At 53.4% G+C, this 20,459-nt stretch overlaps 1 protein-coding gene across 1 annotated transcript in view; it reads right to left on the bottom strand.

Annotated features, from left to right (window-relative positions):
- The window catches only part of MICALL1 (MICAL like 1), a gene marked incomplete at its 5' end in the record, with an annotated part of 31,755 nt that extends 11,298 nt beyond the window's left edge, over window positions 1–20,457 (bottom strand). The window contains 9 exons of the mRNA XM_004374035.2: window positions 868–1,283; window positions 3,177–3,541; window positions 4,504–4,561; window positions 6,440–6,894; window positions 7,764–7,906; window positions 10,220–10,308; window positions 14,728–14,869; window positions 15,274–15,322; window positions 20,348–20,457. Of these exons, the coding sequence (XP_004374092.1) occupies window positions 868–1,283; window positions 3,177–3,541; window positions 4,504–4,561; window positions 6,440–6,894; window positions 7,764–7,906; window positions 10,220–10,308; window positions 14,728–14,869; window positions 15,274–15,322; window positions 20,348–20,457 (1,827 nt within the window). The remainder of the gene's footprint in view (window positions 1–867; window positions 1,284–3,176; window positions 3,542–4,503; window positions 4,562–6,439; window positions 6,895–7,763; window positions 7,907–10,219; window positions 10,309–14,727; window positions 14,870–15,273; window positions 15,323–20,347) is intronic.
- Window positions 20,458–20,459: the final 2 nt, after the last annotated feature.

The following is a 20,459-nucleotide window of genomic DNA, read 5'->3' as shown; positions in this document are numbered from 1 at the left end:
GATGGAGGCGAAAAAACCCTCCATGAACTCTGTCCCCACCCTGGTGACCCCTGGGTTCTTTGCATGGGGCCAACAAACAAGTGAGCAAACAACCCCAAAGGATCATCTGGAAAACGAGCTCCCTGGGATGGAGCCCAGCAAGGCCCTTCCTGCCCCCAACTCCACAGCAGACAGGAGACAGTTCAGCAAGGGTCTGGGCAAGGCCTGGGGCAGGAGCCCCAGAGGGCAGGGGGCTGGGTCTGCTCTCCTTTGTGAATACCCCCCCACCCACCTAGCACAGCACACCACAGGAGCTCAATAAAGGTGTTTCTTAGGTCCTTCTGCCTGTCAGGGACTCACCCCTCCCACGACAAACTCAGCACACAGTGGAGACCTGGCTGCAAGCACCATGAGGACAGGGACCATGTCCACATCACCCAGGAGCCCAGGACCAGCCCGGGTACACAGTAGCTACTCAATGAATGCCATCTGCCCCATTTTACAGGAGGGGAGACGAGGTCTTAGGAGAAGAAAAATGACCCCAAGAAGGGAGTCAGCATCTCTCCTGTGCCCCTGAGACTTCTGCCCCAGATGGCCTTGTAGGTCGCTCATTTATGCCCCAGCAGTGGAGCCCTTGTAGGGCAAGGACAAGGTCTCACTGCAGCTCTGCTGAGGATCTGGCATAATGGAATGGAAAGTGGACAGAGGATGGTGGACGGTGGCTGGGCTTGGATCCCAGTGGGTGAATGCACAGTGGAGAGGCAGGTAAGCCAGTGTCTGGATATGTAAGTACATGGACCTGTGGGTCACTAGAAGGGCCAGGTGGGTTGACAGGTGCATAGATGGATGGTGGATTTGTACTTTATCAAGGGTGGAAGGGACACTCACCTTTACCTGAAGCTGGGGGGATGAGGTTCCAGGGGAAGGTGCAGGGCTTCTGTCTCCAACCAGCAGGATAGGGGTAGGGACAGTGCCACTACAAGGCTTGGCTGCCTGGGAACCTGGGCTGCCCCTAGTATTGGTGATGAGGCCAGGGCTGGCTTGAGGTGTCCGGTCTGTGCTGGGCTGCACCAGCTCCCCCGAGGAGGAGAGGGAGGAGTCGGGAGACAGAGTGGCAGAGGTGCTGGGTGGGCCAGGGGCGTGGACCACAGGCTCCGAGGAACTCTTAGGCACAGGTGGCGGTTCCAGAAGCTCCTGGCCAGTGGTCTGGCTGCAGCCCTCGGATGTCAGGCTCTCCACGCTGAGGGCGGGTGATGGGGCGGACGAGGGGGGCTCCGAGTGCGAGAGGCGGGAGGTGTGGAGCACTATATGAACGAGAAAGTGGGCACCACGTGAAGGGGCTCAGTCTGGGCTTCCAGCCCCACCAGACATGCTCCACCCTCAACAGAGCTGCATGTGGCCCTGGAAACCCTACCCTTTCCATGTCCAGGTGGGGAAACCGAGGCCGAGAGAGCAGCAAACACATGATGTGACCAAACTCATAACATGGATCACGGTATCCTAGTGTTTCCAACACTCCTGGTGCCCCGCCTGCACCGCATGGCATATTTATGGTCCCGGGTTTCCTCACCAGCATGTCTGCCGCCTCCACTCCCCACAGCCCCGCTACGTCCAAGTCTCACCCAAAGCAAAGTCAAATTTGAAAGGCGAAGCTGCCAGGTGAGGGAGACGTGACTATGGTGCACTGGGAGGCCAGACAAAAGCGAGGCCAGCCTCCTTCTGCCACTGACCCCACAGTGGATGGGGAGGGGACGCAGCCCTTGCAGTGGCCGCTCGGCACCAGGCACTCCACACACCACTTCAACCCTCACAATACACTTCATCTGACATTCTCCAGATGAGGCAGCAGACTCAGAGGAGAAGTAACGTGCCCCAGCAAGGGCTGGGTCTGACTCCAGAGCTGATGCACGTCCTCTCACCCTGTGCCCGCTCACCCCTCCAAACACAGCTAGCGGGTCCCAGGGCTCCAGCAGGGCCCTCGGACCACCTGCCTCTGGTCATAACTAACATGTTCTCAGCCCCGCTGTCTGACGGGGTCCCACTGAAGTCTCGGAGCAGCCAGACCCCAGCCATGGTGAAAGGTGATGAGCCCAGGGCCTAAGAAGACTGAGACAAAGTGAGAGCCAAAACACACAACATGCCTGGACAAGGGAGGAAGCAAAGCACCCTGGAGCCAGCCCACCACACCATTTTACAGATCGGGAGACTGAGGACAGAATCAGGGCAGGAACTGCTCAAAATAACTACGCTCAAGTCATACACAGCGAGGTCAGCGCTCAGGTCAGCTGGCAACTGGAGTGAGAGTAACTGAGTTAGGCAGGATTAGAGCTAGCTCCTACCGAGGCTTTCCAGGAGCCCAACACTGCTAAGCATTGTACCAGTTATGCATTCAATTCTCACAACAGCCCTGTGAGAATATGGGCTCTGAGTCCCTGACAGAGCAGGAAAAAAGTGGGATGCAGAACTCAAAAAATTCTAGTAAAAAGACCAGACTTAACGGTTTGATTGAGACTGGAGGGACCCTGGAAGACATGGCCCCCAGACTTGCTGTTAGCCCAGAACTAAAGCCATTCCCAAGGCCACTCTTCAGACAAAGATTAGACTGGATTATGGGACATACAATGATACTCGTGAAAAGTGTGCTTCTTAGCTCAAGTAGATACATGAGACTAAACGGGCAGCTCCTGTCCAGAGGTGAGATGAGAAGGCAGAGAGGGTCAGGAGCTGGTTGAATGGACACGGGAAATCCGGGGTGGAAAGGAGGAGTGTGCTGTCACAGTATAGGGAGAGCAGCTAGGGTCACATAACAATGTATGTATACATTTTTGAATGAGAGACTAAATTGTAAACTTTCACTTAAAGCACAACAATTTAAAAAAAAAAAAAAAAAAAAACATGGACTCTGGAGCCAGACTGCTTATGTTCAAATCCTGCCTCCACTGCTGAAGGGAGGCCTTGGGCAATTTACTTACTCCCTCTATGCCTCAGTTTCTTCACCTGCAAAATGGGGGTAACAATACCCACCTCACAGGTTTGTTCTAGCATTAAGTGGGAAAATACATACATGTAAAACACATGGCACCCAGCCTGGAAAGGATCCGTGATACCATGCCCCCTTCCCCAGCCCTGTACTGGCCCCCACCCACCTATACCCCAAGTTCCAGCAGTCAGGAGAACTCCCCGGGAATGACACTCACCGAGCGGGGACGCACTGGGCGCTCGGGGGGCGGGGCGCTTCTTTGTCTTAGGGCTGCTGGTGGGGGTGATGCCATACCAGGGGTGCAGCGACTTGGGCGTGGACTCTGGGTGGGCCAGGGAAGGGCCAGTGGCCAGGCTGGATGCAGCCAGGGACTCCTCCTCCTCCTCCTCAAACGGGTTGTAGGGCTTGGGCTCCAGTCTGGCCACCTGGCTCTGCGGGGCCACCTCCTCCATGTTGCCATTCTCCACCTGCCTGCGTCCTGGTGGCTCGGGGCTGCTGCTCGGGGGCAGAGGGGCTGGCTTCTTCTTTGGCTCTGCCTGCACCAGTGTGATCCACGGGGGGTCCTTCCTAGGAGCCGGCGTCCTGAAAGGAGGCAGAAAGAAGCAGAAACCACTGTGAGAGGCGAGGGCTCAGCTTCCTTCTCTCTCTGGACACCTCTGAGTCTATTTGAAAGGGCACCCACTTTGAGAAACTGCCCCCGCCCCTTTCCCCCCAAGCGGAGCAGGGCCTGTTTGGTCCATTCATATCCCAACCGGGTCCCTTGGAGGTGAACCTTCAAGTCACATGGCCATTGCTACCCTAGTCCAGGAAAGGACCAACAAAGGGCTGTATCACTTACAGCCTGTGTGAGATGGGGAAAGTTACCTGGCCTCTCTGTGTATCTGTTTCCCCATCCATTATATGGGGTAATAATAACACCCACCTCACAGGATTGTTATCAGGAGTCAATGAGAGCACGTGAAGCACTGGGCAGTGCCTGGCACTGTGCTCATAAATGTCACCTACTGCTACAGCTGTGGCCACTGCTCCCTCTCAGGGATCATGCAAGGCAAGCACAGATCCCAAAGAACAACTGCAAATGGCTGTCCTCCCTGTGCAGCAGGGTCCCAGGGGTAGAGGGGCTGAGAGCCGGGTACAACAGCTGAGCTCTTCTAGGTCTTTCTATCCTCCACTGCTAATCCTCACAACAACTGTACAAAGAGACCCCGGTCTCCCGTGTAGTAGAAGACACCAAGCTCAAAGAGGTGAAGTAATTCCAGAGGCTAGCTTCTCTGCCAGGTTCTGCTGCCCACAGGTGCAGGGACTTGGGGAGAGGTAAGGTGGCGGCTGTGCAAATACCAGGGTGAGCCCCAGGGGAAGGGGTGTGGGTGAAGCTGCCCCGTCCCACACAGAGATGTGCCTCCTGCCAGGCGCAGCCTGCCCATCCTTAGGGGGGTGTGCTGGTGGGTCACTGCCCACAGGAAGCTTTTCCCCCCAGCCCAGGGGTTCTGAATTCTCACACCCAGGGTCTGCAAAGCAGGAGAACCTCTTGGGGACCAACGTACCTCTCAGATAACTTGGGTGTCCCTCTGGGCTTGGGGACGGGTGGCTCGTGCAGCCTTCCTAGATGGGAAAGGAGCATGAGACAGGCCTTCATGGGCAGCCGGACACTGGAGAGCAGAGTGGGGCAGCTGGGGAGCCAGCCAGCATCAGCCTTGCCAAAAAGTGCCCTTCATTCTTACCGGGCAGGTCATGGCAACCTCCCATGCACCCTTGCACTTGCCTCCAGCACTGGGGGAGATTAGATAAGCACAAAAGTGACCAGGAGAGAAAACACTCAAGGTCAAGGCCAGGCCACTGGAGACCCCATGTGCACTTCAGTCGTCAAGTGGGGACCCAAGCCCTCCCAGACACTTCCCCACCGTGGGGAGGACATTCAGCTCAGGCATCACCTGCTCCTGAAAGCACCACGCCCAACTCCTAAGTGTCCCCTCAAATTCCAAAACAGTCTCTGCTTCCCTTCATTTTAGCAGATTCTACATTCGATTGAAATTCCTGTGTCTGTGCCTGCCTCTCCTCGAGACTGGCAGCACCTTGAGGGTACAACTAGGACTGGCCTCCATGAGTGCTGACGGACTGAACAAAGAGAATGTTCTGGTGCAGGTCTCAGGGAGACCCTGGGAGACTTTCTCCTCCAGGCCTCCAATGCCTTCGCTAACAGAAGTGAGAAGTTTTCCCAGAACACCTCAGGTTACACAGAGCCTTCATTTCCATGAGTTCATGGATGCCCAGGGAGGTCATCTGAGAAGGTCCTGAGACAAGGGGGCTGGGGAGAGCAGGCCCACAGAGTAAGGGAGGGGTCTCCACTGCAGTTCTCACCAGCCTGGAGAGTCTTCAGGTTCCCCTGATGAAGCATACATCCTCCCCTCCCCGAGACCGAGCTCTTTCTGGCCAGACAAGGACAAGCACGTGGGCTGGGGCATGGGAGGTCACCTGGACTGTGTACGCAGACTGGCCAGGACGCAAGGGAACACCGATGTGCACAGAGTCCCAGAGACACACAGGGACGCAGAGGCACACACGGGCGTATGCTCACTACACATGGTGAAAAGAAGCACACAAGATAGACACAGAAGACCAGAAACACATCAGACACACAGAGAATGGTGCAGCCTGAAGGTGGGGATTTACAACTGTTTTGTTTGAGTTGTACCCCAGCATCTAGAACCGGCATACAGGGCCATAGTGGTTCAGTGGTAGAAGTCTCGCCTTCCATGAGGGAGACCCAAGTTCAATTCTTGGCCAATGCAACTCATGCACAGCCACTACCCGTCTGTCAGTGGAGGCTTGCATGTTACTATGATGCTGAATGGGTTTCCGGGGAGCTTCCAGACTAAGAGTAGGAAGAAAGGCCTGGCAATCTACTTCCAAAAATCAGCCAATGAAAACCCTACGGATCACAATAGTCAGATCCGCAACCAATCATGGGGATGGCTCAGGATCAGGCAGCGTTTAAGCCATTGTGCATGGGGTTGCCATGAATCGGAGGCCAATTTGACAGCGGCTAACAACAACAGAACAGGCATGGCACAGAGAGGCACTCAGTCAGCACTTGTTGCATGAATTAATAACCTTAGAAACACAGGTAATCCCCAGCACATACACAGGGCACACAGGTACAGTTGCCAAATCAGTTGCCATGGAGTCACTCTGACTCATGGCGATGGGTGTCAGAATAGAACTGTGCTCCACAGGGTTTTCAATGGCTAGTTCTTCAGAAGTAGATTGCCAGGACTTTCTTCCAAGGCACCTCTGGGTGGACTCCAACCTCCAATATTTGGATTAGCAGCTGAGTGCATTAACCATTTGCACCACCCAGGGAAGACAGTAGCTTCACCAAAATTCTCAGGTGCACACAGACATGCAACCCCACACACACAGACACAGATGTACTCACACACTATACCCATCAAGTGTTGCCCCCACTGGACCCTTGCTCACCATTCACGAGGCCACCACTGCCACCCTGCTCCACCAGGTTCTCATGCTGCAGACTTGACCGGGGTCGGGGTGTTGGGGGTGTCAGGGCCACGCTCTCAGATGCCTTCCTGGGGGCAGGTGTGGGGCGACCAGCCAGAGGGCTGGCCAGCTCCTGGGGTTTGCTGGGTAGGCGAGGTTTGGTGGGTATGTGGGGCCGGGCCTCAGGGCTGGCCTTGGGCCCGTCAGCCTCAGCCACTGTCACCACATGAGGGGTGGAGCAGCCTCCTTCAACATCTTTGGCTTCTTCTGCAAGTTGTGGCTGGTGCTGCTGCTTTGACTGTGAGAGGGGCACAGGCCTGGTCCCCGATCGGCCTCGTGGGCCCAGCCTGGCGCAGCGCTCCGCACACACAAAGGTGCCTTCCTCTGGCCCACTCCTGTATGCCCCAGGGAGCAGGGTGCTAGAGCACTGCCGACACCTGTCAGGGAAACAGGGCAGACACAGAGAGGGGGTTCAGCTCAGCCGGGCGCTGGCTACCCCACCACCAGCCGGCCAAGGTGCTTCCTTCCCCTCCCAACTGCCAGCCAGTATCCTAGATCAACACCCCGGACTTCCCAGAGGAGAAAAAAAAAAAAAGTAACTGTTAGAAACATAGCAGAACAATAACATTACCTGAAATTGGCAACATAAATTGTGAAACACGTGACCAGTTTGTGGAGTAAGAGGAAGCAAAGGTTTCACCCCCAGGAGTACCATCCAGGGTGCCAGCAGCCACCCATTCGTTGTTCGAGAAGTTAGTTTAGTTAGTGGTTTTCAACCAAGCAGTTCTGTTGTTATTTTTTTAATTAACCATTTGTACCACCCGGGGACTTCTTTAAAGTACCGTATATTAAAAAAAAAAACTGGTTGCCATTGAGTCGATTCGGACTTGTAGTGACCCTAAAGGACAGAGTAGAACTGCCCCATAGGGTTTCCAAGGAGCAGCTGGTAGATTCGAACTGGTGACATTTTGGTTGGCAGCCATAGCTCTTAACCACTGCACCACTAGGGCTCCTTAATTCGTCATCAGGTAACTTTCCTGAAAGAGCTTGGGCACTGGAGGCAGAATCTCTGAGCTCTAACCCCAATCCTATCTCTAACTGAGTGACTGAGCAAGCCCTCAACAAACTCAGCCTCGGTTTGTTCATCAGTAAAATGGGGCTAAGCAAGATGACCTGGCATGAAGAGTCTAATAGGTGCCTGGGACACTGTGGGGGCTGAATTCATACTAGAGCCTTCCCTGGCACTAGGGGTGATGGAGGGCAAGTCCTCTGCATCCCCCCCACCAAGCTCCTCTTAGCCACTCACCGGAAGCAGTGCCGGTGGTACAGCTTGCCCTCAGCCAGGCACCGCTGCACCAGGTGTACGTGCTGCTGGCAGGCGGCACACGTGCTGCTGGGGGTCTGGTTGGTGCCCTGTTCCGATAGACTGCCTGAGGAAAGCTCCTCACCCTACAGGAAATGGGGTAGGCACGGTCACCAGCCCTCCTGGTTCAAGAACACCACTCCCTCTTCTCCCTCTAAAGACCACTGTCCCTCAGGTATGCACGAAGCTTCACAATTGTGATGGACAGACGATTCTCACTATTCGAAGGACTTATGTCCTAGAAAGTCAATACAAACTGAATTAACGTATACTGACCCATTGCTCCTAGTGGAGACACAAGGTTAGGTTCCCGTGAGCCTCTAATCACAACATTTTTGTTAACTGATCAATACATAACCTAGTTTTATGCGTGTTTCTGTTTCAACCAAAAACTCGTTGCCCTCAAGTCTATTCCGACTCATAGTGGCACTATAGGACAGAGTAGAACTGTCCCATAGGGTTTCCTAGGCTGATCTTTACGGGAACAGATTGCCAGGTCTTTTGTTCCGCAGAGTGAGCGGCTGATGGGTTTGAACTGCGGCCGTTTTGGTTAGCACCCAAGTGCTCAACCATTACACCGTTTAAAGACACCTTATTTAGTATATGGAACCCTGGTGGCACATGGTTAAGAGCTATGGCAGCTAACCAAAAGGTTGGCAGTTGGAGTCCATCAGACACTCCTTGGAAACGCTATGAGGCAGTTCTACTCTGTCCTATAGGGTCGCTAGGAGTCGGAATCAACTCAATGGCAATGGGTTGGATTATTTAGTATATACTGTGGATTCATTAACATGGAACTCACAGCCAACAGGGCCGTAACTCATTCCATGTATCTTCTCTGCAAGGCACTTCACTGAAGGACACTAGGCTGCACTTCAGCACTAAGCCTGCGGGCCATCTTAAACAGAGAAACCACCAACAAAAGGAACAAAAAGGAAAAATGTGGCACTACTTGTTTACAGTACAAGAGCTGAAACAAGGCAGAGCATGGCCTTGTTCCACCTCAGCTGGGAACACAAGCGTCAGAGGACTCAAATTTTTCGTCACTCTACGCATGCCCACAACTAACCACAAAGGCCCACAAGGATTGATTTTGGGGTTACTAAACAATTAAGGAGCCTGGTGGCGCAATGGCTAAGTGCTCAGCTGCTAACTGAAAGGTTGGTAGTTCAAACCCACAGTGGCTCCGTGGGAGAAAAGTCCTGATGATCTGCTCCCGTAAAGATCAAAGCCTAGGAAACCATATGGGTCCATTCTGCTCTGTCCGATAGGGCCGCTATGAGTTGGAATCAATTCCATGGCACACAACAACAACAAATTTTACCAGGTAGGTGAATCTGCAAATATGGAATCCTCAGATAATGAGGATCAACTGTATCTGTATCTCATCAGAGTCCTAGGCGGGGCAGAGGATGGGAGATTGTCACCAAGCAAAATGAGGCCCTGACTGGGGAAGAGGCTGGCTGAAGGTCACTGAGCCAGGACAGGAACACCCAAACCCTGACTTCCAGTTTCTGAGGGGCCCTTCCCCTGGGCTGCTCTTGCCCCTCCCTCATGCCTTAGGGTTGACCCTCTCTACTGGGTCACTGTCCTCTTAGACTTGCCTCCTCTGTCCTCCCCTCCTCCAGCTGAGCTGGCTTACACCATTTCTCTACTTCTAAGCACTGTGACCTCAAGCAAGCTGCTCGTGTCTCTGGGCCTTGTCCCCACCTGCAAAATGGAGTTGTATAACCCCTGCTCATCTCAGCCCCAGCCATGCTCACTGGGAACCCGCCCAGGGTCTGGCTCCCAGCCCCCGCCCCCCCAGCCCCCACAACGGAGCCCTCTAGCAAGCAGCAGATGGCAGCACGTAGGAAAAGCCCTCTGCAAACTGTAAAGTGCTGTCCAGATGTGAAGAGCTGGGATCACCACCTCTAAGCTCCTTGAAGCAGGTATGACCCTACTTGGGGCAACCCTGGATGAATGATTAAACCTCCCTGAGCCTCAGTTTCCTCAGCTGCATTAACAGGACCTCCCACAGCTGTTGAAAGGATTAAACAAAATCAGGGAAGTTAAAAGTTCTGCAAGGCAATTCAAGGGGAGAATTTGTTTTAACTCCTGAGGATCCATAATGGCAAAGTCAGGTTGTGACTACCCTCTCTCCCCTTCCCAGGCCTTGTATCACCAGACCCGACCTGAACACTGGGGAAAGAAATGAGGCTCCACAGAAATGGGTTGTCTGACCTATGCCCGCTCATCTCCAGGGGCCCTTGAGAGCCCTATTTCCAAACCCCATGGGGCAAGAAAATGACCTCTGCACACATCAGAACCTCCTTCCCCACATGACAGTCACTGTGATGGCAGCTGTCTACAGACCCACCCCCTCCACCCCCACCCCGCCCTCCGCCCCAGGCCTCTACCTGAGCCTTGCTTCCTGGTTCCACTGGGATGGCTGCTTCAGAAGGCGGGGAGGAGGGTGACAAGCCCTTTCTGGGTGGCGACACGCCAGCTGCCAAGAGATGGGAAGGGGCCCTGAGGCAGGTGGAGACCCCAGGGTCCCAGGAGGCCCTTCCTCACCCTTGTGTAAGATCTGAGCCATTGCCATCACCTCTAAGCAGACCGCCCAATGCAGTGAGACAAGAGCAGGACCAGGGGACTGTGCCCTGGGGACAGTAATTCTTACTATGCTGAGTCAACAGGAACAGCAATGAAACAGCATAGTATTAGGACTAGGAGGGCACTCAGCATGGGCAGAAAGGGGAGCTCCCTCCCACAGGGCATGGAGTTGAAAAGAAGGAAAAGAAGGGGAACCACATGGTGCTGACCCAATGGTTCTGGAAAATGGGCTGGTTCCCTGGGTCGACAGAACTGCCCTGCCTATCCCCAAGTGGGCAGGGATAGCCCAGAATCCAACAGACCATCACTGAGCACCTACTATATTCAGTGATTAAAATAAAATCCAAAAATTCAAACAACTGTACACAACCAAAAAAAAAGTTAACTTTATTGTATGATAGTAACATTTTTTTAAAAAATAAGGTAAAATCCAAATTCCTTACCACGGTCTAAAATAGCATTTGCCAAACTTCAGGTCACAATCCATAAAATCATTTCAGTGGACTGCAACCAGCTCATTGAAAAAATGAAATAGAATAGAAAATATCTGCGTGCATCACATGCTGTAGGGGGAAGAATCATTTCCTCAAACTTGTTTCAGTTACAAATCAGGGGTAGAAAGGAGGAGTGTGTTGTCACAGTATAGGGAGAGCAATTAGGGTCACATAACAATGTATATATAAGCTTTTGTATGAGAGACTAACTTGAACTGTAACCTTTCACTTAAAGTACAACAGAAAAAAAAAAACTTGTTTCAGTCACATATGTGTGCACGAACTTGGATCGTGGAGGGAAGCGTATTTCTTACCGTGAGTCATGGTCAAAAATTTTGGAAGCCAAGCAGCCAAGTCCATACATAATCTTCCCACTCCCCCTCCATCCTCATCCCCTTTTCCTGCCCTCATTCCTCCCCTCAACCTTCCCTGCAGCACACAGGCCTCCCTGCTGCCCCTTTGCCTGGAACATTCCTCCCCAGATCTTCACCTGGCTTCCTCCTTCTCCCAGATCAAGGCCCAGCTCAAATGTTGCCTCCTCAAAGAGGCCTCCCAGACCTCCCACCTAAAGCAGCCACTTCTCCCATGGCTTTTTATCCTACTACTTTGTTTTGTTTTCTTCATTGCACTCATCTGAAATTATATTACTTACTGGTTTTTTCCCTCTCTTTCCCCGCCATCCATTAGAACACAAGCTCTGTGTGGGTAGGGACCAAGTCTCTTTTCTCAGCTGTCTCCCCAGCACCTAGTAGAGTGCCTGGCACATAGTAGGGGCTCAATAAATGTTTGTTAAATGAATGAATAAATGCTAGGGGCTGAGGCTACATGGCTGTGAACTAGTCAGAAATGGTCTACAGAGGAAGAGAGGTGAGCAATTAAGATCTTACAACCAGAGTCTCACAGGTTCATCATGCGGCAGGAAGTTACAAGAGCACATGGAGTATCAGGGCAGGCTGCGTGGAGGAGGCAAAATATGAGCTGAAGATTAGAGATGAGAAAGGAAGAATCTGCTAGGGGGTAAGGAGAGGAGTAGAAAATGGTGTTCTGGCAGGAGGGTCAGCAAGAGGAAGGGCTTAGCAGTGAAGAAATGTGATGTAGTAAAAGAAGTGCAAGAATTCAGTATGACTACAGTTGGGGTGGGGTCAGCGGTGGTTCAGAGGCAGAATTCTCGCCTTCCATGGGGGAGACCCAGGTTTGATTCCCAGCCAATGCACCTCATATGCAGTGATCACCATCTGTCAGCAAAGGCTTGCCTGCTGCTATGATGCTGAGCAGGTTTCAGTGGAGCGTCCAGACTAAGATAGACTAGGAAGAAAGGCCTGGTGATCTACTTCTGAAAATCAGCCAGTGAGAACCCTGTGGATCACAATGGTTCAATCCACAACTAATGATGAGGATGGCACAGGACTGGGCAGCATTTCCTTCCATTGTGCATGGGGCAGCCATGAGTTGGGGGCCGACTCAATAGCAGCTAACAACAGCAGCTGGGGCAGCAAATGGCTCAACCTAAGTATGGCGAGGCCAGCAGGGACTACCCAGGTCCTCAGAAACTACAATGAGAAGATGGACTTTATCCTGATGACACCTGCCCTCCCACTTCTGGGGGCAGGTGCACCTCTTCCGAGCCCCCAGGGTCAATGGGCTTCCTTCGATCACACCCCAATTCCCTGACAGGCTGTCAGCCTGATGTGCTGGGGGTCACCGGCACCCACAGGGCCTGGCACTAGCTGAACACTCAGCACAGGTGTCTCAGCCAGGTTAGGTTCCAAAGGTACCCCTCCGAAAAAAAAACAGAAAACCCGTTGCTGTCAAGTAGATTCTGACTTATAGAGACCCTGTAGGACAGAGAAGAACTGCCCCATAGGGTTTCCAAGGCTGTCATCTTTATGGAAGCTGACTGCTGCATCTTTCTCTCGCAGAGCAGCTAGTGAGTTCAAACCGCCGACCTTTTGGTTAGCAGTCGAGCACTTAAGCACTAAGCCACTAGGGCTCCTTTAAAGGTACCCAGGCCAGTGAAAATCAAGGCTGGACAAAGTCACCTTTGAGTTCCCTCCGTTCACCCAGAAAGTACAGGACAAGGCCATCTGGGGGCCAGCTTTTCCTCCAGGGTTGGAACACAGCGCCATGTTTTCTTTGGTTGAGCAGCAGATGGAACAAAAATGGTTTGCATTTAGGGGCCAAGTTGTATGAATAGCACAAACTGTACCTTTATAAGCTGGAACCCCTGTAGGGCAAAGGGGTGCTCCAACTAGTGTTATCCTCCCCTGACCCAGGGGCAGCCAGTGAGGGCCAGGGATGGGCTCAGGCATCACCCAGGTCCCAGAAATAGTAGCCCTGCAGAGAAGAGCTTAGGAAAGAGGGATCTGGGCTTGGCCACAAGGAACCCTCAAGGAGGGAAGACAGAAATGTAACTCTAAGAAAGATAAACTCCAATGGCACAAAGGAGTAACAATAATACTAACATTGGGCCCTTGATAAAGGCCAGATGTTTACACATTTCCTCGTTTACTCCTCACATCAATCCTGTGAGATGGGCGCTTTTCTAATCCCCACTGCATAGGGAAACTGAGGCAGAGGGGTTAAGTAACCGTTCCATGATCACCCAAACAGCAAATAGCAGAGCCAAAACTGAGTCCGTGCTCCTAAACCCCACCTTAGACTTCTCTCACCAAGACTCTGTGGTCCAGAAATACATTTTTTTTAATTTCTATTAAAATGCATATAATCTTATTTGTTCAATTATAATATTAATCCCTAATGTTATTTCGAGGGGGTATAACAGATATTGTGATTTATAATGGCTTTTTCCTATGTTCTAAATTTTCTGCAGTAAGCATGTTTTACTCTTAGTAAAAAAGAAAACCTGATTTCATAAAATATTTTTTTTAAGAGCTGGGTTGGGGTTGAGAGCAGAGGCAGGAAGTAGGGCTGAAAAGGGGCAGGAGAGGGGCAAGGCTCCCACCCCCTCAGAACCTGTGGGCAGCAGAGACCCAGGAGGGTCAGGGTACTGGGATTCTTGTCCAAGCTGTTCAGCTTTTCTGCTGTGTGACCTTGGGCTCCTTGCATCCCCTCTCTGGGCCTCTCCTCCTTTCCTCTCTGCAGAATGGGAGGCCCAGCCACTCCCAGAAGAGGTTCCTGCATCTTTCAGCTCCAGGTGACTTTGGAGCCCCACCTATGTCCCCCAGCTTGGCAATTCTCAGACTTGAAGGTCACATTTGGGGAAGACAGCCCCACAGGGCCACTTCCCCACTGGAGGAAAAAACCCAGGGAAGTGTCTGCAAACAGGAAGTGAGGGTGGGTGCCAGGGAGGTGAACTCACAGACAGCAGATGAACTCAATCTGTTTAATCTTCTCTGACCTTATCTTGTTCATTGATTGCTTTATGTGGGGTTTTTTTTGTGTGTGGTGTGAAAATATACACAACAAAACATAAGCTAACTCAACAACTTCTACACGTACAGTCCAGTGACATTGATTACATTCAAGTTGGGCAACCATTCTCACTATCCTTTTTCCAAATCATACCACCACCATTAACATAACCTCAGTGTGGCTTCCATGTTTATCTATCATCTGCGCCCTCAGAAGACTCTGAGAGCCACAAGGGCAGAGATGGTGGTCACAGCTATCCTGGGGTCTAGCACAGTACCTGCACAAGGGAGGCACTCAATAAATATCTGAATGAGTGAATTAATGATTAAATGAATGACTGATGTGCAGCCTCCCCAGCTGCCTGTTTGTAGCTCAGAAAAAGAGTAGCAAACCTCCCAGCCCCACCCCGAGGGCCACCCTCCCTGAAGGGCTAGGCACCCACTCACCTTGGCCAGGGCTGGAGAAATGGTTGTAATACTGTGACACGTAGGTCATGATGCTGAGGCAGTCGGGGACACTCATGGAGACCATGTCATTGGGGTCCAGCAGAGCAGGGATCCCCAGCTCCTTCTCAGCCACCTCAAAGGCCTGGTGCGGGAAGGTGGAGGATGGGGATGGGAGCAGGAGCAGCCACAGCAGGAAGAGAAGGAGGCAGTGTGAGTGGGTGCCCCATAGCCTAGGCCTGGCTCCCCACCAAGGGATGAGGGGGACCAGCAGCAGGGGTGATATAGGCTCCCTCAGCTCTCATCCACCCTGAACCCTATACGATGGGCTGGGGAAGGAGCAGCCTGGAGCTCAAGATGCGGGGAGAGGGGCAGCCAGACCTTCTCCCGACCCTGTGGCCTGCAGGCAAGGGCAGCTCCTAGAAGTGCTGGGTCCAGGAGCCCCTGCCTCAACTTCTACCCTGCAAGACCCCTGCCTTGCACATACACGTGCATGCATGCGCGCGCGCATACACACCCTCTTGGGCTTCCATCTGTCAGGGGACTCACCAAGCGGTTATTCTCAAAAACATTGTCCTTGGAGAGTGAATCGAAATCTCTGCAAGAGGCAAAGAAGAGGCGGATGAATCAGAACAACGACCAGGGAGCAGGGGCTGAGGCAGGGCTGTGGGGTCAGGAAGGAGCCCGATAGAGGTGGTCTCAACCAGGCCAGCGGCAGGCTCAGCAGGGGGAGGGCTCTGTGGGCAGCAGAGGAGGAAACTGAGGCAACAAGCACTTGCTCATGGGAGCTGGGGCGGCCAGCCGGAGCAGAAGATGAGCTCATGGCCCCTGGAGGCATTCAAGCAGAGGGGGTAAAGCTCAAGCCTAAACTTTCAAGTTTGAGATTCTGTAAGATTCTAGCTGCCTTTCCAGGGAAGCCAGCGCCTGCGCTCTAGGTCAGTGGCAAACACAAAACTAAGACTGCAACTAGTGCTTGTAATAAGGGGAATCTGATTGCTGACCTCAAGTCCGGCACTGCTGAGCTCTTCTCCTGCATTCATTTTATTTTCACAGCAACTCTATGCAGCAAGTATTTACCCCATTTTAGAGATGAGCACACTGAGGCCCAGGGAGAGGAAGCCAGCCAGGTTGGGAACTGATATTTCTGGCCCTTCCACTGCAAGTCACAGTCCTGGAGGAGCTGCAATGATTTGCCAAATTCCCAACAGAGCCCGGAATGGAGATGAATATATTTCTTTTAATGGGGCCAGGAACAGAAGAACAAGTCTGAACCAGACTGGCACTCATACATATTCCAGACTGCTGGCACTGAACGGCTGGACGGCCGGCCCCGCTGGTGACATCTTCCCTTGGGGGAGCAGGAAGGGGTTCCGGGTTTCTAAGCTGGGACAGGTGAGAGGCAGCAAGGCCTGGAAAGGGGGATCCCCTGGGTATGGGACAGCTGGCAGGCCTGCTGGTTTTATTTATCCCCCTCCTTCCCCTGCCCGCACCGGGCTGCTGGAGCGGCTGACACCAGCCGAGGCAGCCCAGCCTCCCTCCCAGCAGCCTCCTGGGTGCACGGTGCAGCTTTGCCTTCTACGGCTAAAACTGCAGCCTCAACTATCCAGGATGGGTGGGCCCAGAGCAGGAGCAGCCAGAGTCTCCAAGGCCCAGGTCTCAGGCCCCGCTCTTCCTGGCTGGTGTGACCTTGGGCAGGTCAGCAGTCCTTTGGGCCCCCCGCAAACTGGGGAAGGCACCAGTACCCCCTCCCAGACTGGTGGCGAGGACAGAGTCAAGGCCTCACAGACATGAGGGAGCGGGGCAAGCACCACCCCCCTCCTCCTGGCCTCCACCCCTAACATCTTCCCAGGCAGAGTCCCGCTATAACGAACCTTGGGGAAAGTCAGCAAGGGTAGCCTGGGAAGCTCAGGAGTCTGGCACCCCAAGGCTGGGTGGACTGGGGAGATGGAAGGAGAGGGGACTCTGTGTGAGTGTCATCCCCCTTTTTGCCACACCTGGCCAAGCCCCTTCCTTCTCCCCCAGCTGCCTCACTAACTCCCGTTGAGCAGCCAAGGCCTGGACTATCCCAAGGCTGGCCTTGGTCCTCAGCAGCGAAGAGAAGCTGGACCTTTGACTCCAGCCACCCCAATTCCCCATCACCCTGGCTGGATTTGTTTTACCTTCAACCCTGCCTCTCACCTCTGGTCCCACACAACTGTCCTGGGGAAGGAAGGGTCGTGCAAGGAGGTGCTGTTCAGAGGCCTCAACTGCAGACTCGGGCCAGGTTGACTAGGTTAAAAGCCCTGCTTTGCCACTGCCTGGGAGTGTGACCTCTTCAAAAATATGTAACCTCTCCAAACCTAAGGTTCCTGATCAGGGAAACTGCCTGGGAAGGGAAGGGGAAAACGCCAGCCCAGTCCCCAGCAAAGGCTGGTTCTGAGCTCAAAGGAGACAAAACCAACTTATCTCTGTCCCTTTACTCCCATCTCCCCAGCAGTGCTCCTAGACGGCCGGGGTCATATTTTGTTTGCCCTGTACCCTGGCACCTGCACAGTCCTGGCACTTAGTCCAAAAACTCACTGCTGTCAAGGTGATTCTGACTCACAGCAACCGTAGAGGACAGAGTAGAACTGCCCTATAGGGTTTCCAAGGCTGTAATCTTTAGAGAAGCCGACTGCCACATCTTTCTCCTGTGGGGCAGCTGGTGGGTTTGAACCGCCAACCTTTTGGTTAGCAACCAAGCGCTTTAACCACTGTGCCACCTGCACTCCTTAGTAGGCACTCCATAAATGTTTGTTGAATGAATAAATGTTGAAATCCGTGTAAAAACCATGTATGTCTCCAGGAAACGATAATTCTTTTTCCTCCAACTTCTTCCCCACCCCTGCCTCAGACACTTATCAACATTTGGGCTTTTGCAACTGAGATTTTATTTTCTGAGAAATTTCAAAGGGAGGGGTTCTGTTTGGCTCTGGGGGAGATGAAGGACACAAAGTGAAACCAACAAACTCCCTTTAAGGGAGCTGAAAGAGCAAACAGAGTCCCTGGGTGGTGCAAATAGTTAACACATTCGGCTGCTAACTGAAAGGTTGGAGGTGCAAGTCCATTCAGAGGAGCCTCAGAAGAAAGGCCTGGCAACCTACTTCCAAAAAAATGATCCATTGAAAACCCTATGGAGCACAGTTCTACTCTGACACACACATGGGGTCCTCAGGAGTCATAATCAACCCCACGGTAACTGGTACTGATAAAGATCATACACATAGATACCTGGATTTGGGGAGGGGGGCACATGGACCGGCCCCTCCCCACCAAAGCAGGATACTCCCCAGCAGAGGCCTAGGCTACCACTGGGTTCAACTGGGCAGGGCTCACAGTTCCAGGAACTTGAGGGAGGCATCTTGCTTGCCCACTCCAGAAGATGATCCTTGCCCTCTCCCCTACTACCTACCTTACTCTCATGGAAATCCTCTCCTACCCATTGGTAAGGCCCTCTCTATGCCTTATGGGACACCTGAGCCTCAGTGTCCCTCCTACGCAATGAGCTGGCAGACCAGTCACTGCCCTGCCTTGCAATGAATGCCTGGACATGATTCTGGCTTTCCTCCACACCTCCTCTGGCCACACCGCTTCCCTGCTTAAAACCCACAAGGCTCCCTTGCAGCAGGCCCATCCACCTCATTGGCCAGCAAAAAACGTCATGAGGAATCTGGCCCAGTCGCACCTCCTGACCCTCTCTGCCTAGCACAACCCACTCCAGCAGCACCGCCTGAGGCTCCACACACCTCACACCTCCTCTCCTCTGCTCAGGTGGTCCCTCTGCCCAGAATGTCCTTCCCTCAGCCCCTCACCTGGCCACTGCCATATCCTTGAAGACTCTGCTCTCCCCTGGGAAGCCTTCCCAGCCTGGGTCTCTGACATAGCACTTATTCCATGGAATTCTCATCACTATTGATACATCTGCTTCCTCGCACAGACTGTGGGAGGCTGTATTGGGTTTTTGTTACGTTGGTGGGTATCTCCATTACCAGGCAGTGTCCAGCATAGAGTAGTAACTCTATAAATAGCTGTTGAATAAATGAAGAAATAAAACACTCTTCTCACCCCCTCTACTGCCTAATACTACTACTTAATCATAACTAATGCTAACTGAAGGCTTATCTCACTGAGTTCTCACAACAACTCTATGAGGTAGGTCTTACTATGATCAACCCCAGTTTACAGATGAGGAAACCGATGCCTGAAGGGACCCAGTGATTTAACCAAGGTCACACACCTGGGATATGGAGAGGATGAACACCAACGAGGCAGTCTGCGCTATGATGCCAACAGGCTCAGGTACACCAAATGGCTCAGCTTGACACCCAAGTCCCTTCACACACTGGCCCTGTCCCCTGCCTCCTGCCTTACTCCCTGTCCCCCAGCCAAACCAAAGCCCCCTTGAGCCCTCCGCTCCAATCCAATCCGTGGATCCAATCCTGATACCTACACCCCCAAAACCCTCTCCTCAGGGCCCAACACAGCGACCCATACCACCCACAGCTTTGGACTGCATGGGACAGAATAAACAAAGTGTACTGGCACCATCGAATCCCTGAGGCCATCCTTTCCTTCTGTCCCTCCTTCATCAAAGCCCTCCCCTGTGTGGCCCTGGGGCAGGCACAGACAAAGACTCCAAGCCCTGCCAGGCTCTGGGAGCCCTGCAAAGGGCATTCCAGGCAGGGGGGCTGTCAGCAAGGGTGGCCCCAATTTGCAGATGAGAGGCCTGAGGCCCAAGGAATGGCGGGCACCTGACAAACATTCACTCAATTTTATAAATGAATGAATGAATGAAAGGAAGAGGTTCCAGGGCCCAAGACAGGAGCTGAGATAGAAGCCCCAAGTCAACTGCTCTGGGCTCTGAATCAAGAGAAACTCACTGGGCAGCTCCGGCAAGAAGGAGCCATTTCACAGCCTGAAGCAACTGGTTGCAAGGCCACTCAGCCCCACTCCTCTTCCTTGACACACCACCTTCCTGCCCCACTGAGAAGGGTTAGAGGCACACACCTGGGAAGGCAGGTTGGTGTCCTAATTTGAGAGGAGGGGGTGTACATTAATTCATCCAACAGTTGTTAACTAGGGTCTCCGTACCAGGCACCGTGCTAGGGTCACACAGACAAGGATCCCACTGGGGAATCAGAGACTTGAAGGTTCGCTGTACCCACAGAGCAAGGGGGTGTTTCCCACAGAGTGAACAGGCCTCAGTGCCGGCAGCCCTGGGGGAGCCTTCTGTTCCTGTTTGAGAGGAAGTCTTAGCGCCCGTCTGAGAAGCTTAAAGCCTTGGGGGGCTGTGTCCCTTGGGTGGAAATCAGTGTTCTGTGGGCGGGGTCAGTGCCTCTAGGCTGAGGGCACCAGCATGGGAGCTGGTGCGAGTCCCAGTGGGCAGGGTCAGAGCCTTAGCGGCGGCGGCAAGGGTGCCCTGGGTTGGGGGGCCTCAGTGACCCGTGGACGGCGTTCCGCGCCGTCTGCAGGGTCGGCATCTCTGTCTCCGGGGGGGTGGTGCCTGTCACCGCCCGGGCGCCGCGTCACTGAGGGGGGCGGGGGTCCCAGCACTGGCCCGCGCCGCCTGCGCTCCCGCCCGACCCGCCCGCCCTCGGGCACTCACAACAGGTCGGGCCGGTGTCGGTGCAGGATGGCGCAGAAGGCCAGGCCGTCCCGGAAGGAGCTGCTCAGGTCACGGATCTCCACGCCGCGGTAGCCTTCGCACTGGCGGCGGC

The sequence above is a fragment of the Trichechus manatus genome, unplaced genomic scaffold (assembly GCF_000243295.1).
Source record: "Trichechus manatus latirostris isolate Lorelei unplaced genomic scaffold, TriManLat1.0 scaffold00027, whole genome shotgun sequence".
In the NCBI taxonomy this organism is placed as follows: domain Eukaryota; kingdom Metazoa; phylum Chordata; class Mammalia; order Sirenia; family Trichechidae; genus Trichechus; species Trichechus manatus.
The sequence above is the reverse complement of the archived record's forward strand: the minus strand, read 5'-3'. Positions and strand labels throughout refer to the sequence as shown.